Below are 17426 nucleotides of genomic sequence, written 5' to 3'. Positions count from 1 at the left end.
TCTTTATGAAATAAAATTTTCAATAGCACTGTCAATTCCTGTCTTCACCCAAATCCGAGATGTAAATGTCGTCATATTTTCTTGAGGATGGTCACCCTGCTGTTCAGCTCTGGTTTGTAGAGGCCAAAGCCTAGGCATATGGGCTGGGTGAATCTGGTGCTGAAATTGTGCAGAGGGATCAGGGTGGATGACGAACCTACTTCTGAAAAGGTGATGGAGCCAGAATCATAGTCCAGAGTGACTGCCAAATGGTTGCCAAACATTTTTGCAGAGAGGTGGGTTTTCTTTCGGTTGTGCCAGGCAGCAAGTTTCCTGTCATGCTGCTGTGTCAGGCTCCAGGATATCTGAGTAAGATAGATAACAGAAAATCATAATGCATAGGACATAATGGATTAAGCCTCTGATATGATATAAATAGAATAATAAACAAATTCAGTTTTTATATAATTTGATTTAAGATTCTCAGTTTTCTGAGAAATGTTCAGAGAAACCCTGTGCAAAAAATATATATGTCACCCCGAGCCACAAAACCAGTCATAAGGGTCAATTTTTTGAAATTGAGATTTATACATCATCTAAAAGCTGAAAAAATAAGCTTTCCATTGATGTATTTTTGGCTGAGATACAACTATTTGAAAATCTGGAATCTGAGGATGCACAAAAGTTAAATATTGATAAAATCACCTTTAAAGTTGTCCAAATGATGTCCTTAGCAATGTATTTTACTAATCAAAAATTAAGTTTTGATATATTCACAGTAGGAAATTTACAAAATATCTTCATGGAACATCATCTTTACTTAATATCCTAATGAATTTTGGCATAAAAGAAAAATCGATCATTTTGACCCATACAATGTATTGTTGGCTATTGCTACAAATATACCCTCACTACTTATGACGCACTACTCCAGGGTCACGTATTTTAATAATTAAATACTACTACTACTAGTAGTACTACTACCAATATTTATTATTAAAATTTGGTTAAATTTGACGATTATCATGTCATTCTGCTTTCTAAATACTTAATAAAAAAATAAAATTAATCACTTTTTTATTCTATCGTCACACACACAAACGACACCACATCAACGTAATAAAAAGAATAAATAAAAATATAATAATAAAAAAAATAAACATTTTTATGATTGTATTTTTCACATTTATATTCTGTTTTTCACAGTATATATGGGTCTTTATGTATAAAAAATATATGGGTGTATTTATATTTTAAGAATTTGGTCACAGAGGATAAGATCATCGTATTTGGCATCAAAAAGTGTATATTAGGGTCACAATCTACCTTGTTGCAGCCAAAGGCTGTGCCTTCTTTTGATTTTCTCCCAATGCTGTGGTAGGCCACTGCTATATCCCAGAAACCCTCCACCTCCAGCTCCCAGTAATGCGTTCCTGAAGAAAATATCTGGCAGGAGACCACCTGAGACCAGTGGTCAAAGCGGTCAGGATGCTCAGGGACAGACAAGCGGTTTTTGACCCTCATCGCTGTCCGTAAGTCTTCAGAGATGTTTAGGAGAGGATGGGCTGAGTTTTTGTCCATGGTTAATGGGCTGCTTACTTAATAACAAAGAAAAACAGCCATTAGAAATGTAGCCACTAGATGGCACTATTAAACCAGGCAAATGACAACTGAAAATATTGATTCTTAGGTTAGCTCACTTAGCTGAGAATCAATAATAAGAATTATATTACTTAAAAAATCTAAATGTGGGATCAGGGCCCATCACGGACTGTATTAATATTAATAGCCCTACTTACAGAGATCTCTCTTGAGTTCAATTAGGCAGCGCAGGGTCTCAGCTATGAATTCTCTATATTTATTTTCCACATTCTCTAAAACACGTTTCATATCCATGCTGGGCTGAGGTGGTGTGAATAGAGGTGAGCTGAGATCTGCCATCATCCTACAAAGAAGAATAGAGCAACTAATACAGTAAAAGATTCACACACACTTACGTCCTAACATACAACAAATGACAAGATTTTGCTATGACACTCACTAAAACAATCACGGTTTATCTAAAGACTTACTGTGAATCCTCTGTTTGGAATACCTGTGAAAAGTTAGGATTTGAATCTCTTTAATCTAAACGACATCTGAATTTAAACACACAATGTTAAAAATACATAGGTCTACATTTGATAAGACTTAATATGCCATATTTTACTAGAATATATTTATTTAAATGGAATGTATTTATAGAATATATTATTTAACTAAAATTATAAAATAATAACTAATAAAATATCAGCTTTTTATCAGAATATGGTGAATGAGGTTCGATATGCTTTTAATCTAGAAAATTTTACATCCTCATACCCAGATAAGCAGGAAGGGGTCGCTCTCATCCAGCAGTGAGCCAAAGAAGCGGTGGATGCTCTCAGCTTGGTTCAGATCTTCTCTTACTCTGCTGCACTCTTCCTGCACCCTCACCAAGGCCTGCTGTCTCTCCTGCTCTGTGATTTTAATCACGGCTGACACCAGTCGGCCCACCTGAGCCTGCAGGGCTGAACCCATCTGTAACACCTGGGAGACATCACTCACAGAGGAGTCCTCCTTAAATACACACACACACACATAATATGTAATGCATGCATGTTGTGTTACGTTATGAGAACCAGTCCTTATATTTCAGGTTGGGAATATTTAGTTTGAAAGAATATGAGATTCCAAAGAGGCTTAAACTTACTATGATGCTGCGACAAGCTTTCTGATGTTCTTGAAGCATCTTTTCAACTTGCTTTACTTTCCCTTCTGCTTTCTCAAACCGGCTCTGTAATTTGACCTATACACATTACAGAAGAGTTATTTCCTGTGAATGTACGAGACTTCTGCTATACCGAAAAACAATAAAAGTTTATTTGCGATGTCATTATCAATAATAAATCCCACAACAGGATTTTTTCATAAACAACAGTATAATAGATCTAATGACTTACTTTATATTCCTTCTCCACTTTTCTCACCCCTTTGACTTGGTGTTGAGCATGCTGTCCTTCCAGAATGCAGCCCGGACAGACATACTCCCTATCATCCATGCAGTAATACCAGAATACTTCCTGATGGGCAGGGCACCTGCGGCGGGATACGTCCATCAGTGGCTCCACCAACAGGTGAGTGCTGTAAGCAGGACGCTGCAGATGTAGCTGTAGATGCTGCTCACACAGAGAGATCTCACATCGCAGGCAGGTCTTCACTGCAGCTTGGGCCTCATTACCCTCGTCTTCTGGACAACAGTCACATACCACCACACTCTGCTCCTCCAGGCACTGTGGGCATACAAATCTTCGCTTGCCACAGCTGGTACTCTGGCTCCAGGCCTCTTGCGCACAGGCCAGGCAAAAGCTGTGGCCACAGGGAAAGGGTTGCGATCGACCAAAAAGGTCACGACACATGGGACATGTGTGCTCTTCCTCCATGGAGCCCACAACAGCTGCAAATTTATTTTAAAAATGTTAACAAATTTTAATATTTTACCAAAATGTTTGCATATCCCAACCAGCCCAACACAGCTACACTGACTCAATCAATAAGTTTGGAATGGTTATATTTATTTATTTTTTAATATTTTTTTTATACAATTTTGTTGATGTCAGCTGTTAAAAAAAGCTTCTAAATCCATTTACTCCCAGTGTATATATTATGCATGACACAAAATACAACAAAAAACTGTGCACTTACTGAAAGGTAATGACTGGTCACTCATAAGAAGTCAAATGCTACACGGATTAATACAGACCTATTTGGCTCAAACTAAGCTCTACTATTTAGTTAATCTGTCTCCTAATCAACTATTTTTAGAAAGCTGTTCCATTTGACTACTGGATAAATGAGGTAATCTCCCACGAGTCTCTATTTAAGTCATTACATTTTTATATAAAAGGTGAAGTTAATATGCTATAAATCAGTCTTTTTTTAGGCTGATTCTTCCAAAAAGTGTAAACACTGGCTCTGTGACATTATTAGAATTAGCAGTTTTTTGAAGTATCTGACCACCCACCCTTACATTAACCCATCCAATTGGAATGAGACTGTTTGATTGGCAATGGGAGATGAGAGGAGCGTTTGGGAAACTGTTTCTGTCATTACTTTTGCAATTCTGTTTGGCAACACTGATCGCACAGAAATGACACTTAAATTTATATCAAATTTGGCCCTGTAGGTTTTCCTTGCAAGCAATAACAGACCCAGGCAACTGGGAAAACAAGAGATCAACTTCTCAGTGGCTTCTTGATCTGAATGAATGTAGTTGGTAACAATTACATGGCTGGCGTTGGAATGCATAAAGCATTCAAAAACAAAAAAGGCTTACCTTTTTTGTCCTGCAGCCTTGTGTGAAGGATGATTTCATAAAGAAACACAACCCAAATGTACACATAAGAGTGTGTGTGTGCGTGTGGGGCAGCTGGCTTACCCTGCAATGTCTTCTTAATCAGACAGCGTGACCTCTCAACACAGAGAACGGCTAAGCCATCACATGACCTGTTCTTTACAGAAGCAATTATGAGGTGAGTGGAAGAAAGAAATGGAAGCAAATTAATTTCAACTAGTAACTGTTTAAACAACACTGATTGCTATGTAAAATAAATCAAGATATAATATTCTGATATATATTAGATATTATGGTTACAAAACACAATAAAACTAACATCCATTGTCTTTTTATTTTGTTACTCCAAGTTAAGTGTTCTTTTCATTTTAATACATAGTTAAATTAGAAAAAACCAAAGGTGAAAAAAATGCTTGTGACTCAAACTTGCTTGTCTAAAAACCCTTGCAAAGCAATCACAGGAGTGGCACTAAGTGTACTTTTCGTTAGGAAGCTGATCATCAAGTGCAGCGACACATTTAGTACAAGCGCAAAAACAGACAGAAAATGCTTGAAGATTCATTATTTTTAATCGTTTAAAATAGAGACACCAGAGAAAGACTGAGAACTAAGAAACAGAACATTGGGAGTGAGAAAAAAGGAGAGACAGAAGATATTGAAGCAAACCTCAAGACCTTCAAACTGACAGTCTGTGACGCAGGAGAGAAATCTGATCGTCCTGACAGTAAGTGTTTCTCATGTTGTACATATATGCTTAAAAGTTTGGCACAAACCTATTTAATACACTTTTGAACAGTTGATCATCTAACACAAAAGTCTTCAAAATATCTTCTCTTATATCTTAAATGTGAAGAATTTAACAATTTATATACAAAGCCACTATGTATACATTATTGTTCAGAGGATGAAAAAATGTATAAACACCACTAGGGTTGTACATTAATTTATTCCTAAGAAGCACAAATCAATATAATAAGGCCAAAACCTTTTACTTAATACAAATGCGAGAGATCTCATTGTGGTTACAGTGAAAGTAAAACCTAGAAGTTTCCATCAAGTTTCAAAGCAACAACTTTACACTTGTCTTTAATCTCTCATATGAGACCCTGCGGCCTCATAGGAGGACATTATATTTTAGTGAATTTCTCTGAGTCTATACATGTCACAGTTTTAAGTCTGGATGTCCTGTACAGAGCACATACAGGGCTTTTCAGAGATACCAAATGATTGGACGTTTCACCATGACCACTCTCTCTCCTTGGTCTTCAAAAATGTCTGAAATTAATTTAGTGATATAAGTAACATATAACAAAATAAGCAATATTTTTATTTGTCCATATACAGTATAGTTTTTATAAATTGAGGTACTTAATTCCAATTTCTTTATATATTCTATATCCTTGTAATAAGGATAGATATTTGTTTAATTATCACAGTACGGAATGATTATGCTGTTTCAGCTCACTTTTGATCTTTTTTCAACACTTTTTGACCAAAGATGAGGTTTTGCAAACAAACAAACAAACATACAATCCCTCGTACATGGGGAAAGGGCAAATGAGAGTTGATTGATGAAACCATCAGGAAACCAGAGAATGAAGCTATGAAAAGAGTCAGTTAACCATAAATGTGGAAAAACTGTTTCATGGGATAGAGAGATTGGTAGCAGAGCATGAAGGACAGTTCGTTAAAATTGACAGCAAACTATTTGAAGATATGGAGGAAAAGACAAGAAATGTGAAGAAACAAGCAGAGGAGAGAGAGATTCAAGTAAAAACAAAGATGACAACCTTGAAAGAATGTCTAACAGGTATAGTGCATAAAAAAATGCTCAACAGAAATTTACAATTTTCATTTCTTTATTTTCTTAAATATGTGGGTATATAGTATTTATAGAGTTGTAACTTTTAGTTTTAGTTACTTTTTCTTATTTGTAAGTCGCTTTGGACAAAAGCGTCTGCTAAATGACAAAAGTACGTAAAAGTAGTAAAACATATGGATTAGAGTGGTGCAGGGATAACATCAGAACCCTGAATACTTATTTGCTGCAGGTTCCTTCAAGGTTTTTCCAATGGGGTTTTGTGACTGGGTTTTTTAATTTATGAGTAAAATAAAGCCTGTGGTAAACGTAACTTGATGATAATTTCACATTTTGTTGACAGTGACATCCTAAAGTGTCTTAGTAACTTAGAAACATACATTTTAAATATAACTTCTTCAATATAATACTTCAAAAGTTTTTTTGTTTTAATTTTGATGATTAGAGCTTACAGCTAATGAAAGTCAAAAATCAGTATCTCAAAATATTTGAATATTTACATTTGAGTTTCAATAAATGTCCATCCATACAGTATAAATTCTGGGTATCTCTTGTTCTTTGAAACCACAATAATGGAGAAGTCTTTTAAGAGAGCACTTATCCGGGGAAATTCTATGAATCAACTTAAATGCAATTTCTCTCATTTTGTTAGTAATTAAATATTTGTGAGGTAATGACCAAACTTTCTTCCAGGGAATATCACTTACTAAATCATTTCAATAAGAGATTACATAAGGCACAGAAACAAAACTCTCATTTTCTTATTGTTTTTTACTTGGATGACGAAAGGCACTGTTGTCCAACAAATGTTTTACAAAGATCCACAGAATGACATGAGATTGGAAAAGAAAGACCTCTAAAAAGCATGAACTCATGTGGCACTGCATCAGCAACAATGGCAAACTCTTTCAGACTAACAGGAATCCCACGCTTAGCTAAAAACTCAGAGTAATTACAGACTGAACCATTTTGATTGAAAAGTTGAGACAAAAATAATAAAATTTTTAAACCAATTTTCAAAAAAGAAAAAAAAAAAGATTTATGTTTATACAGTAGACTCTTGTTCTAAATTCATTCTGATAGCAGTATTCATGTGTGTGAGCCTCGTCAATACACACGTGATAATTACAGGTTCTTTCACTGTAAGAACTAAACGTTCCAGGAAGCACCTTTTGGGGTTCTTCACTTTGCCACACCGGCGGAACCCTCTGTAGAGCCTTTAGGCAACCTTTAAAAAGGGGTGGTTCTTCCTGGAGGAACTCTTTTATTAAGAATAATCAGGATCAGGAACCATTGGTGCTTTGAGGCACCATTTCCCAATTTCTGTAATATTTGTATAGAATATTAATATAAATTAAAATTTATAGAAATTTCAAATACATAATTACCTTAAATAGTCAATACACATCACAATCCAATTCATGGAAACACCAGTGTTAATATTGTTATAAATAAAAATATAAAACATTTACACCTTGACACAACCATAAACAAATAAATGTGACTCAAATATCTCAGAACTTTCAAACAATCATACCTCAAAAATAGAACAATTCTAATTAGCTAATTTAATTCTAATTTAATGGACACTGCAGTCAACGATAACATATTTTCTTGTTCTAAATGGAGGTCACAGACTGGGAAAATTCACACAGGATATTTTAAGAAATTGATAAGCCTCAAGACAGCTATAGGTAGCTTGATGATCTCCTCCTGAATACCCAACAAATACAGCAGACAAATAGTACACTTTGCTGTACGTTAAACAGCTTTTCTGTATAATGTTGAATAGAACAAAGGCACTTACAGTATAAGGTGAACTCATGTTGGTAGGTTCGTCAGCAAGTAGCTCCTCACCATCAGGAAAATCTGCAGTGCTGCTCTCACCAAATGGGTCTCCGTTACCACAGTTAGTGTAAGATTCTGTGTAGTTTGTTGAAAAAGGAGGGATTTACATAAAATTTAATAACAAAATATTGACATTTATTCATTTAGCACATGGTTTTATTCAGAGTATCTTAAAAATGAGGAACATCGCAGGCAATATTTTGTTATATTAGTGCACCGATTAATGGTTGTGGACTAGTTAAATGCACAATATCTATTACAACAACACAGTGTATGTATGTATGTATGTGTGTGTGTGTGTGTGTGTGTGTATACACAGGTGCATCTAAAAAAATTAGAATATCGTGAAAAAGTTCATTTTTTTCTTATTTCAAAAAGTTAAATTTTCTTTTATTTCTTATATTCTAGATTCATTACATGTAAAGTAATACATTAAAAAAAAATTTAATCTTGATGATTACAGCTTACAGCTCATGAAAGTAAAAAAATCCAGTATCTCAAAATATTAGAATATTTACATTTGAGTTTCAATAAATGTCCAACCATACAGCATAAATTCCGGGTGTCTGCAGCAACCCACATTAAAGCCTGAACAAATATTGGGGAGTTGTCGAACACTGTTCAATTGGCGCTGTAATGATTTGTTTTGCTAGAGACAATAAGATCGATGATTTGAATAGGAATAGCTTTAACTGCAGCAATCCAATACTGGATTTTGGACTTGAGCTGTAAGCTCTAATCATCAAAAATAAAAAAAAAATAAAAAAAACTTTTGAAATGTTTTACTTTACATGTAATGAATCCAGAATATATGAAAGTTTCACTTTTTGAAATGTTACAAAAAAACACTTTTACGATATCCTAATTTTTATATTTTAAATATATGTAACAGTTGAGTCATTGCAAAAATACTGAAAGAGTGCAACATCTTATCAAACATAACAGATGTGTACCTAATAAAGTGACCGGTGAGTGTAAGCTTCAGTTACCATGAAAAGTTTATTTGGTTTTAACTTGCAATAACCCAATTAAATACCCTTTCAAAAGGTAGCCTACTAATACGTACCATTATATGCAGGGTACAAAGGTACCTTCTGAAAAGACAGTGACAGGTTTTGTACCTGAGAGTGAAAGATAAATATTATGTAATTATCAAAGTGTTCAGTGTTTATGTATGTGGAATGGTTGTATTATCATGACGCACATAAGTTACTTGCAACTATGGAATCAAAAGAACATGAACCACAAAAATGTTGTTTGGTCAGAACAACCTTTGCAATAAAATGTATTTTGAATGGTAACACTGATAAAAACAGCAGCAGCAATGTGAACAGATTCCACTGCAAACTACTTCAGAGCAACAGATTTACAGGTGTCATGGGAATTTTAGAACAAATAACCTTCATTAAAAAGTCACCAGACTTTTAAAATGAATTACTTTAAATTAAATATTAATATTCATCCTATATCAATATATTAAATTCATCTTTTTTTATTCCCAGGAAGTACAAATAAGTATTATGATTTGTGAGGCTACATTTTTTTACTGTATAATGCAAGAGATCTGATTGCGGTTACAGTGAAATTAAAACCTAGGAGGTTTCAACAAATTTACAATGGGATACATATAGGAGGATAAGATAATTAATGTTTCTTGTAACCTTGTAATATTGTCAAATTTAAGTAGTAATGTCATCTGACTTTTCACCTTCCAAACTCAAAATAACAAAGCAGGGCAAACTAGACCATTAAATGTGTGCATTATGTCATGTCAGAGGCTTTCAAAAGTAATTGCTTACTACAAAAATAAAATAAAAAATAAAATAAATTATATATATATATATATATATATATATATATATATATATATATATATATATATATATAAAAACTGCCCCTTTTAGACTTGCACTCTATTCATTAACTAACTGCTTGTTTTCTTAAAACAGTAGCTTTCTCTATTCTTTTTTTAATTCTATCTATTTCTTTTTTTATTTATTATACAATTAACAAAAGCAAAAAAGGCCTCAAGCACTAGCTTGCTCTGTTCTTTTTCTGTTCTATCCGTTTTCTTTTTCTTTTTAATTATTATAAACTTGCATATCATTGCTCTTTTGTTGATTTTGATTGCTTCCATTGTCCTCATTTGTAAGTCGTTTTGGGTAAAAGCATCTGCTAAATGACTGAAGGTAAATGTAATGTTATTTAAATAGAAGAACCACATGCACTATCAGACTACACAGTCTCTACACATTTTTTTAAATGTAATCTGTTAAAATATGCATGTACTTTCATTTGCAGACTTTGCAGCTTTTTCAGAGATAAAGGCCATTATAATAGGCAGTAAATCAGACTTTAAATGCACTGCAGCTAATACTATCCTTGGTCATATTGACTGGAAAGTGGGCAAAGAGATAGTCCAGAGTGAGATGAAACAGAGGACAAATCAAAACAGGTCTGTCACTTTGGTAATGACACCAGGATGGTGGAAGAGCTTCACACTGGCAGAGAGTGCAAAGTATATCCAGATGGAGATTGTGCACAGTTTAGAACTGTGTCCTGCTCCACATGCCTTCCTTCTAGTTATCAATCTACATGAATCATTCACAAACATGCATCTAAACAGTGTTCTGGAACACATGGAGATTCTTGGTGAGCAGATCTGGAACCACACCATTGTTCTGCTCATGTATGTCAACACAGATCAAAGAGATGCAGATTGCAAGCAGCTAATTGAGAGAGCAGGGACAGATCTTGATATTCTAATACAAAAGTGTGGAAACAGAGTTCATGTTTTCAATTATACTGACAGCAGGGGGATAAATGTACAAAAACTATGTCATGCGATAGAGAGACTGGTAGCTGAGTATGAAGGACATTGCTTTAAAATTGACAGCAAGCTTTTTGAGGAAATGGAGGAAAGGAGAAGAGCAGTAAAGAAACAAGCAGAAGAGAAATTCAAGTAAAAACAAAGATGCAAGCCTTGAAACAACATCTAGCATATAGTCTTGTTGGGTAGCAGAAATGTTGGGAAGACTTCAGTGATGAACACCATCCTGAACATTAAACAAGAGGTCATCAGGACTAAAAAGTGTGTGATGAGAGAAGGAGAGGTTGACAAGAGAAAAGTAATTTTAATTGACACACCTGGATGGTGGCCGTACTCGTCTGTAAAGGAGACACCAGAGTCAGTCAAGCAGGAGATCATGTCAAGTGTTAGTATGTGTTCACCAGGACCTCATGCAGTTTTGCTGGTTCTGCAGTCTGGTGTCACCTTCAGTGAGGCATATTTAAGTTCTGTCAAGGAACACATGGAGCTCCTGGGTCGAAATGTCTGGAGTCACTGTATAGTAGTATTCAGCAGAGGCGACTGGATGGGGACTCACACTATTGAAGAACACATTGAGAGTGAAGGAGAAGCTCTGCAGTGGCTGATCAATAAATGTGGAAACAGGTACCATATTCTTAACAACATGGAGCAGGATGATAGGGAACAGGTCAGAGAGTTGATGGAGAAAGGAGAGATGATGGCCAGAGGAAACACAGAGCTCCTGACACCTGTGGAAGAGAGTGACAGTGGTAACTGGTCAGTGCAAGACAAGTTAGAGAAAGGAAGCATTCATCTGGATCCACCTGATAGTAAGTAGCCTGACAAACTCCCTGCTGAACAATGATTTTTTTGTCTGTTTCTAAAACAACTAAACTAGCAGCAAATCTTAAACTGTACTCACTGTAAAAAAATAAATAAATATTATAACTGAACATTTTATATGTTTCTATAGTAATGATCTATCAAGTATTCTCTCTAACCCTTTTAAGGTTTTGCAATAAAAACATGCTATACTCAGTTTTCATAATAATCAAATTTCTTTATGTAGTGGGCAACAACGACAAGACAATGCAATGGCTTGAAAATCCAGCTAATGTGTTCAACTATAGAAGCTCATCAGAATCTTCAGAGGATACTTCAGAGGATGTCACACAAAGTTAATGGCACTGATGGCTTGCAGAGGTAAATAATCAATAATAACCCAGATTTTGGTTTATTTCTTGTTTCATTAGTATGCACTCATTTAACATACTCATATGTACAGCTAAGTAATGAAAGCAGTTTAAACTTTTAAATTTAATTCTGTAATTTTCTTTATTTATACCATCAGCTCAACATCATGACAGATCTGCTTATGTGTTGTAATAACCAGACACCTCCCTTGCACAAAACTGCATTATTGATTGATAGCTTGTGTGTGAGTTTGTATTTGCTTTAATGCTGGACATTTATATATTTTTCTCTTATCATTCGTTTTCAAACTAATCCAGGAAACAAAGAAAATGTTAATGCTAGATTTCATTTGCAAAATTGACAAATGTGTTTACATCCTAACTGTAATCCATAATTGTTCAGATGGTAAATGAAGATTAGTTTCACATCTGTGCCATACATCTGTGATCTGAAACAATAAACACTATCTGTGTCTGTTCTTTTCCCATTACATTTGATTCTGATGCCTTATGTATCAGTAGTAATCAAACACATTTTTGCTACTAATAAAAACATACATTTAAAACAACATTTTAAGCTATTATTTCATTTTAAGTTGGCAAAAAGTCAATTCAATTTTTTTTGTATAGCATTTTTCACAAAACATTGTTAAAGTATATTACACTACCAGATGGAAAACAAGTTGTCTAAAGGCTTTCCTATATGATAGTTTTATCTTTCTACTTGCAAACATTGTTCTGCTGTTTTATTTTAAAAGAGCCACACCCTCCAACACCCTGAAATACGGGCTATCTTCTTCAGATGAAACAATCTCCTCACCTGAATATATGGCATTCCTTTGTGATGTGAACATCTTTGTATGAGGAATCCTTGCCAGGCCTGAAATAATGTAGGCTATCAGTTTTGGGTTTATGAATAAAATAAGGGTTGTGGTTAACAAAAAAAGTTTAATTTCCTATCTTTTATACTTTGTTCTACACCATAATTTGCATATATATGATTATGTGAAAGACAATGTTTTCTAAACACAGGTTTCTAACCAGTTGTTATCTATGGACTACAACTGTAGTCCAAGTCATCAAACACACAAACTCACATCCTTGTGGTAGTTGTAGTCCTTATTTAGCAACTTGTTAGCAACATAGCCACTCACTGTTTTAGTAGGATGCTACTGTAAACCGAACAGCTCTCTTACTGTAACTCTGTAGCAATTAACTTCAAGTTTATAGCTAAAAGATGCGACAAAAACCCAGAAATGTATGGATACTCGAGGAAATGGCATTTTTCTTGTAAGAATAAAATAATTTTCTATTAAAAAAAGTCAAATGACGTCATCTAAAAAGAAAACGATGCATAAAGGCCTCTCTCTTTAGGCAGTTAAAGACAAACATGACTCGTTAATTACTCTGCAGAGACAGTCCGGATTGGACCGACAGACTCACAGACAGACATCCGTCGATGCTGCAGCGTTAGTGTGCTCAACAAAGGCTCAGGCCGGGGAGAGGGCCATTTTACCAAATACAAAGGAAGCAGAGCAGCGAGGGAGGGGAGGACTGTGGGAATGATAGGAATAGCGAAATATCTCTTTACGAAATCGCAAAGTGCCATCAAACCAAACACTGAATAATGGGTGAGAAGTGACCAGTCACGACTTTAACAGAATATACAGTGTAACGACAGTAGAGCAAATAAATAATTTAGATGTCGAGCTGCCTGCTGTTAAAGCCGACTGCGCATCACGGTGGCACAATGCCGGAACAGCAATGATATTACGACCCAGACACTGTACGACATAATCTATCCTAATCTTGAAAACAGCCGTGAAAGATTATCGTCTGCTGGTAAGTTTTTATATCATTTACAATCAGTACACTCAAAATATCAGAGACGTCCAAGTATTTCATGTGGTCATAAGAAATATGAATCATAATTGGTTATGATGATCATAGAGCGCGCCGGAGGACGCAACAGGTCGCGCGTACAGTAGAGCTGTAGTTCCGCGTGCATTTGGCTGACGTAATTGTGACATTTGTACAATAATTTTACGAGGTGTGTTATAGCATATATTGACATGCAAGCTAACACTTTGTTGTGTTTTGGCATGAATATAATTTTAATAAAAACGAGTTTTTCAGGAGTTGAATATTGTGTGGTCATCTTACGTTTTGACACAAATGATACAGGCGCATAATATGTCATATGTTAGGAATGTGTGCGTAACCAAATGCTGTGAAAGCCAAAAATGATTAAAAATAACAATAAAATAATTAAATAAAAGAAAGAAAGAAAGAAACGTGTGCACATTAAATATATAATTCTGTTGGGTGCAAGGATGTATAGTAAAATTTAATTATAGTTAATTAAAAAAAAAACATTACAGATTACGCTACTGAAAACAGGACACATCAGTATTACAGACAGTCAAAATGTAGACTGTTTCAAAATCTATTACTGTATTAGGCATTAACTGTATTAATATAGTGATGCCACTGAAATAAGAACCTCTGCAAGCCATTTTAAGTTCTAATCAAGTTAATGCTGGCCTGTTGAATGCATGACTTTAAAGTCAGAATATGGCATTATAAAACAAATATACAATATGGTAACTATAGTATGAATACATGTGGTTCCCTGATAGATTCTTTGCAGTAAGCTATAAAAAACATAAAAATTATATGAAATAAAAAATGTCTATCAGTGTTTACCAAATTGTACTTTATACTTTATCTCAGCCCTTCGTGCTCTTACCTGGTGTCTAATTATTCAATACTACTGAGACTTAAAAAAGGGTCAGGGGAACGCCTTAAAACTTAGGGGTGTAAGGGAAAGGAGGGGTATATGCATGAGTAGGTGGTGTTCTGCGTTATTTGAATGCAAATGCAGAGAGAACAAGCCGAGACTGTGTTTGAGAGAGAAACGGAGGAAAAGGAGGTGGAGAGTTGTCTTTGGATTTTAGTTAGACACTGAATAGACACAGATTTAGTTTGCCAAGTTCACTTTTGAGACATTGCTTGCTCATGTATGCACTTGGCATTTGGCCTTGTAGCTCTTTATATAAATGAAACATGGATTTTTGATTGTGTCTCAGAACTGATGCAGTGAGATTTAATGTAATTTTGCTCAAAGAGAAAGATTTTCAATCTGTTTCAACCCATGGGCCAATTAGCCATTGACTTTCCCCTGCATCATGTCACGCCGGAAACAGAAAAGACCTCATCACTTTTTCAGCCCCATCCTCAACACTTCGTGGCTACGTCAACATGGTGAGAAATGTTTTACTGTTTAGTAAGAGAGCTCCATTGTTTCTGTCAGTGAGCCGTCTTGCAAATGTCATTCAAGATATTTGCTGTGACATTAACAGATTCATATGCTTACAATATCTCATTTTAAGAAACGTAAAATAAAACAAAAGTAAATATAAAAGGAATTTCTGTAATATTTGGACATAGTTACATCCCAAAAGCTTCCATCGAATGTCCAATTAGTACTTTTCATCTTCCGACCCAAGCTTGGTATTTAGACCACCCACGAAAAAAAGAATAACAAATAGCGAAGCGAACATAAAAGGAACAGGGATGTGGAATATTTTGAACTGGATTTTGAAAAGGGGATTAGAAATAGGTTGTGGAAAAAGGTGGACAACACTGAAAAAAAGGAGACACTTGAGTGCCTTCACGGGAATGGCATGAGACTTCATTGTCTCCGTAAGGCTTTGTGGTTGTGCACTCAGGCATTAACTGCCAGGAAGTACATGGATAACAGTATGTTGATTCTGTGACTTAAATTCTGGAGTTCTTGAAGTACAGGAAACGTTATGCATCTCTCCCTAGCATATGCGTGTATATGTATCACTAAGTAATTTGTATGTCTTTTGGATATAGCTCTGATGCTGAAGGTCACTTATTTTAAGCAATCTAGCTTTTTTCAGTGGTTGACAATGGCACTAAGGCTCACTGACCTTTCAGGCTTCGCTGAGTTAGGACAGAAGATTTGTTTAAATATATGAGATGTAATGGCATATATTCACTTAGACTTGTGGGGTAGGTGGGTTGGTGAAGGAGTTTGGGAAAATTGTGGTGAGGTTCATTGTCCATGTTCATTGTTGCTGTGGAAACAAAGTTGGCTGTTAGCGGTGCTAAAGCACTGTGAGCTGGTTGAGGGATGGGATTTCAGATCAGAGGGAGTGAGGGGATAGAGAGAGAGTAATCTAGGAAGAGACAGCAATGTACAAGACTAGCTAAAAAAGAGGTGAAAATTAACAGTACACTATATTTTTTATATTTTATGAGATTTAATAATAGATATATGTATTAATATTAAAAGGATGTTGTTGAAGGGTGATAATGAGAGTTTAGGTGGCACAGTAGGTGGAATTTATGGGAGCCTTTGTTAGAAGATCAATACTACACTTTGGTTGGCCTTTAATACAAATACAGTGTTTCTAATAAGGTCAGCCAGAGGTAAACTCTTCCTATGTTATGTTTCCTTGGTGATGCTTGTGCAAGCAGTGAGTAGAAACAATTGAAAAGCAATAAAGATGACAACAACCTAAAGAAAATTAAAGTACTAAAGGTTAGAAATTTGGTTTGGAGGTTTGTAAGGCTAATGGGTTTATCAGCTTCACAAGTCTAATGACAACAATGTGGCAAACAACAAACAATACAATTAATTACATTCCAAAATTAATTGTGTAATATAATCTATACAATCTACAGTTATTTCTCTTTACTCAATTCCTAATCACTAATTTAAATTACTCAATGTTATACATTAATTGTATTAATTATTTTAAAATAATACATTTAGAATGACTGTTTAAACAGTACATTCTATTGACAACTATATGCATTTATAAATATTGTTGTGGCTATCTTTATTGGTCTAATCGGCATTAAAATAATGTATGTGTACCTATGCATAAATATATAACAATCTGTTTAATATCAAAGAAATTCCTGAATAAGTACCGCTTTTTTCCCTTGCACCTTATTGAACTTGCTTTATAAACATTTGACTAGCAGTATCAGAAGTACCATAATAATCAATTATTTGCATGGCATAAATTGTTGCATAAATAGTTTCTCTCTGATTTCTTAGAGGAGCAGTTGGCAGTGAAGTCCCTCACCTCTACTCTTGCAAAGAACTCGTCCTGCTCTTCCTCACACTCAACAGCTCAACGCCTCCAAACTTCCTTAAACCCAAGTGCACCAGTTGAGAGGCTCACAACACCTTCTCTGACTAGAGCCAGTCATCCTGTTTTTCACATCCCTAGCCAACCCATACTATTTCCTTCAAACCTCAAAGAGTCTCACCTTTTCCAAATTTCTGACATCCCATCCCATTCTACTAATCAGTGTCCCATTGCACCAACTGTGCTCTCTACCCACAACCACACTCACTTACCC

The 17426-nt window shown here is 35.1% G+C and overlaps 2 protein-coding genes across 2 annotated transcripts in view; one reads left to right on the top strand and one right to left on the bottom strand.

The window, feature by feature from the left end:
• The window catches only part of LOC306881703 (heterogeneous nuclear ribonucleoprotein C-like), a 75321-nt gene extending 65252 nt beyond the window's left edge, over positions 1–10069 (top strand). Inside the window, exon 9 of the transcript XR_013785163.1 lies at positions 9968–10069. The gene's annotated coding sequence lies outside the window, so the exon portion shown is untranslated. The remainder of the gene's footprint in view (positions 1–9967) is intronic.
• Positions 72–10350, bottom strand: LOC306880974 (tripartite motif-containing protein 16-like; the record flags this gene model as incomplete). The annotated part of the gene is made up of 8 exons (XM_079434769.1): positions 72–344; positions 1306–1577; positions 1779–1924; positions 2052–2074; positions 2341–2577; positions 2711–2806; positions 2961–3454; positions 10308–10350. The coding sequence occupies 8 exons, from the start codon at positions 10348–10350 to the stop codon at positions 72–74; spliced, it is 1584 nt and encodes a 527-aa protein (XP_079290895.1).
• Positions 10351–17426: the final 7076 nt, after the last annotated feature.

This window comes from Barbus barbus (genome assembly GCF_936440315.1).
Source record: "Barbus barbus genome assembly, chromosome: 15".
In the NCBI taxonomy this organism is placed as follows: Eukaryota; Metazoa; Chordata; class Actinopteri; order Cypriniformes; family Cyprinidae; genus Barbus; species Barbus barbus.
The sequence above is the reverse complement of the archived record's forward strand: the minus strand, read 5'-3'. Positions and strand labels throughout refer to the sequence as shown.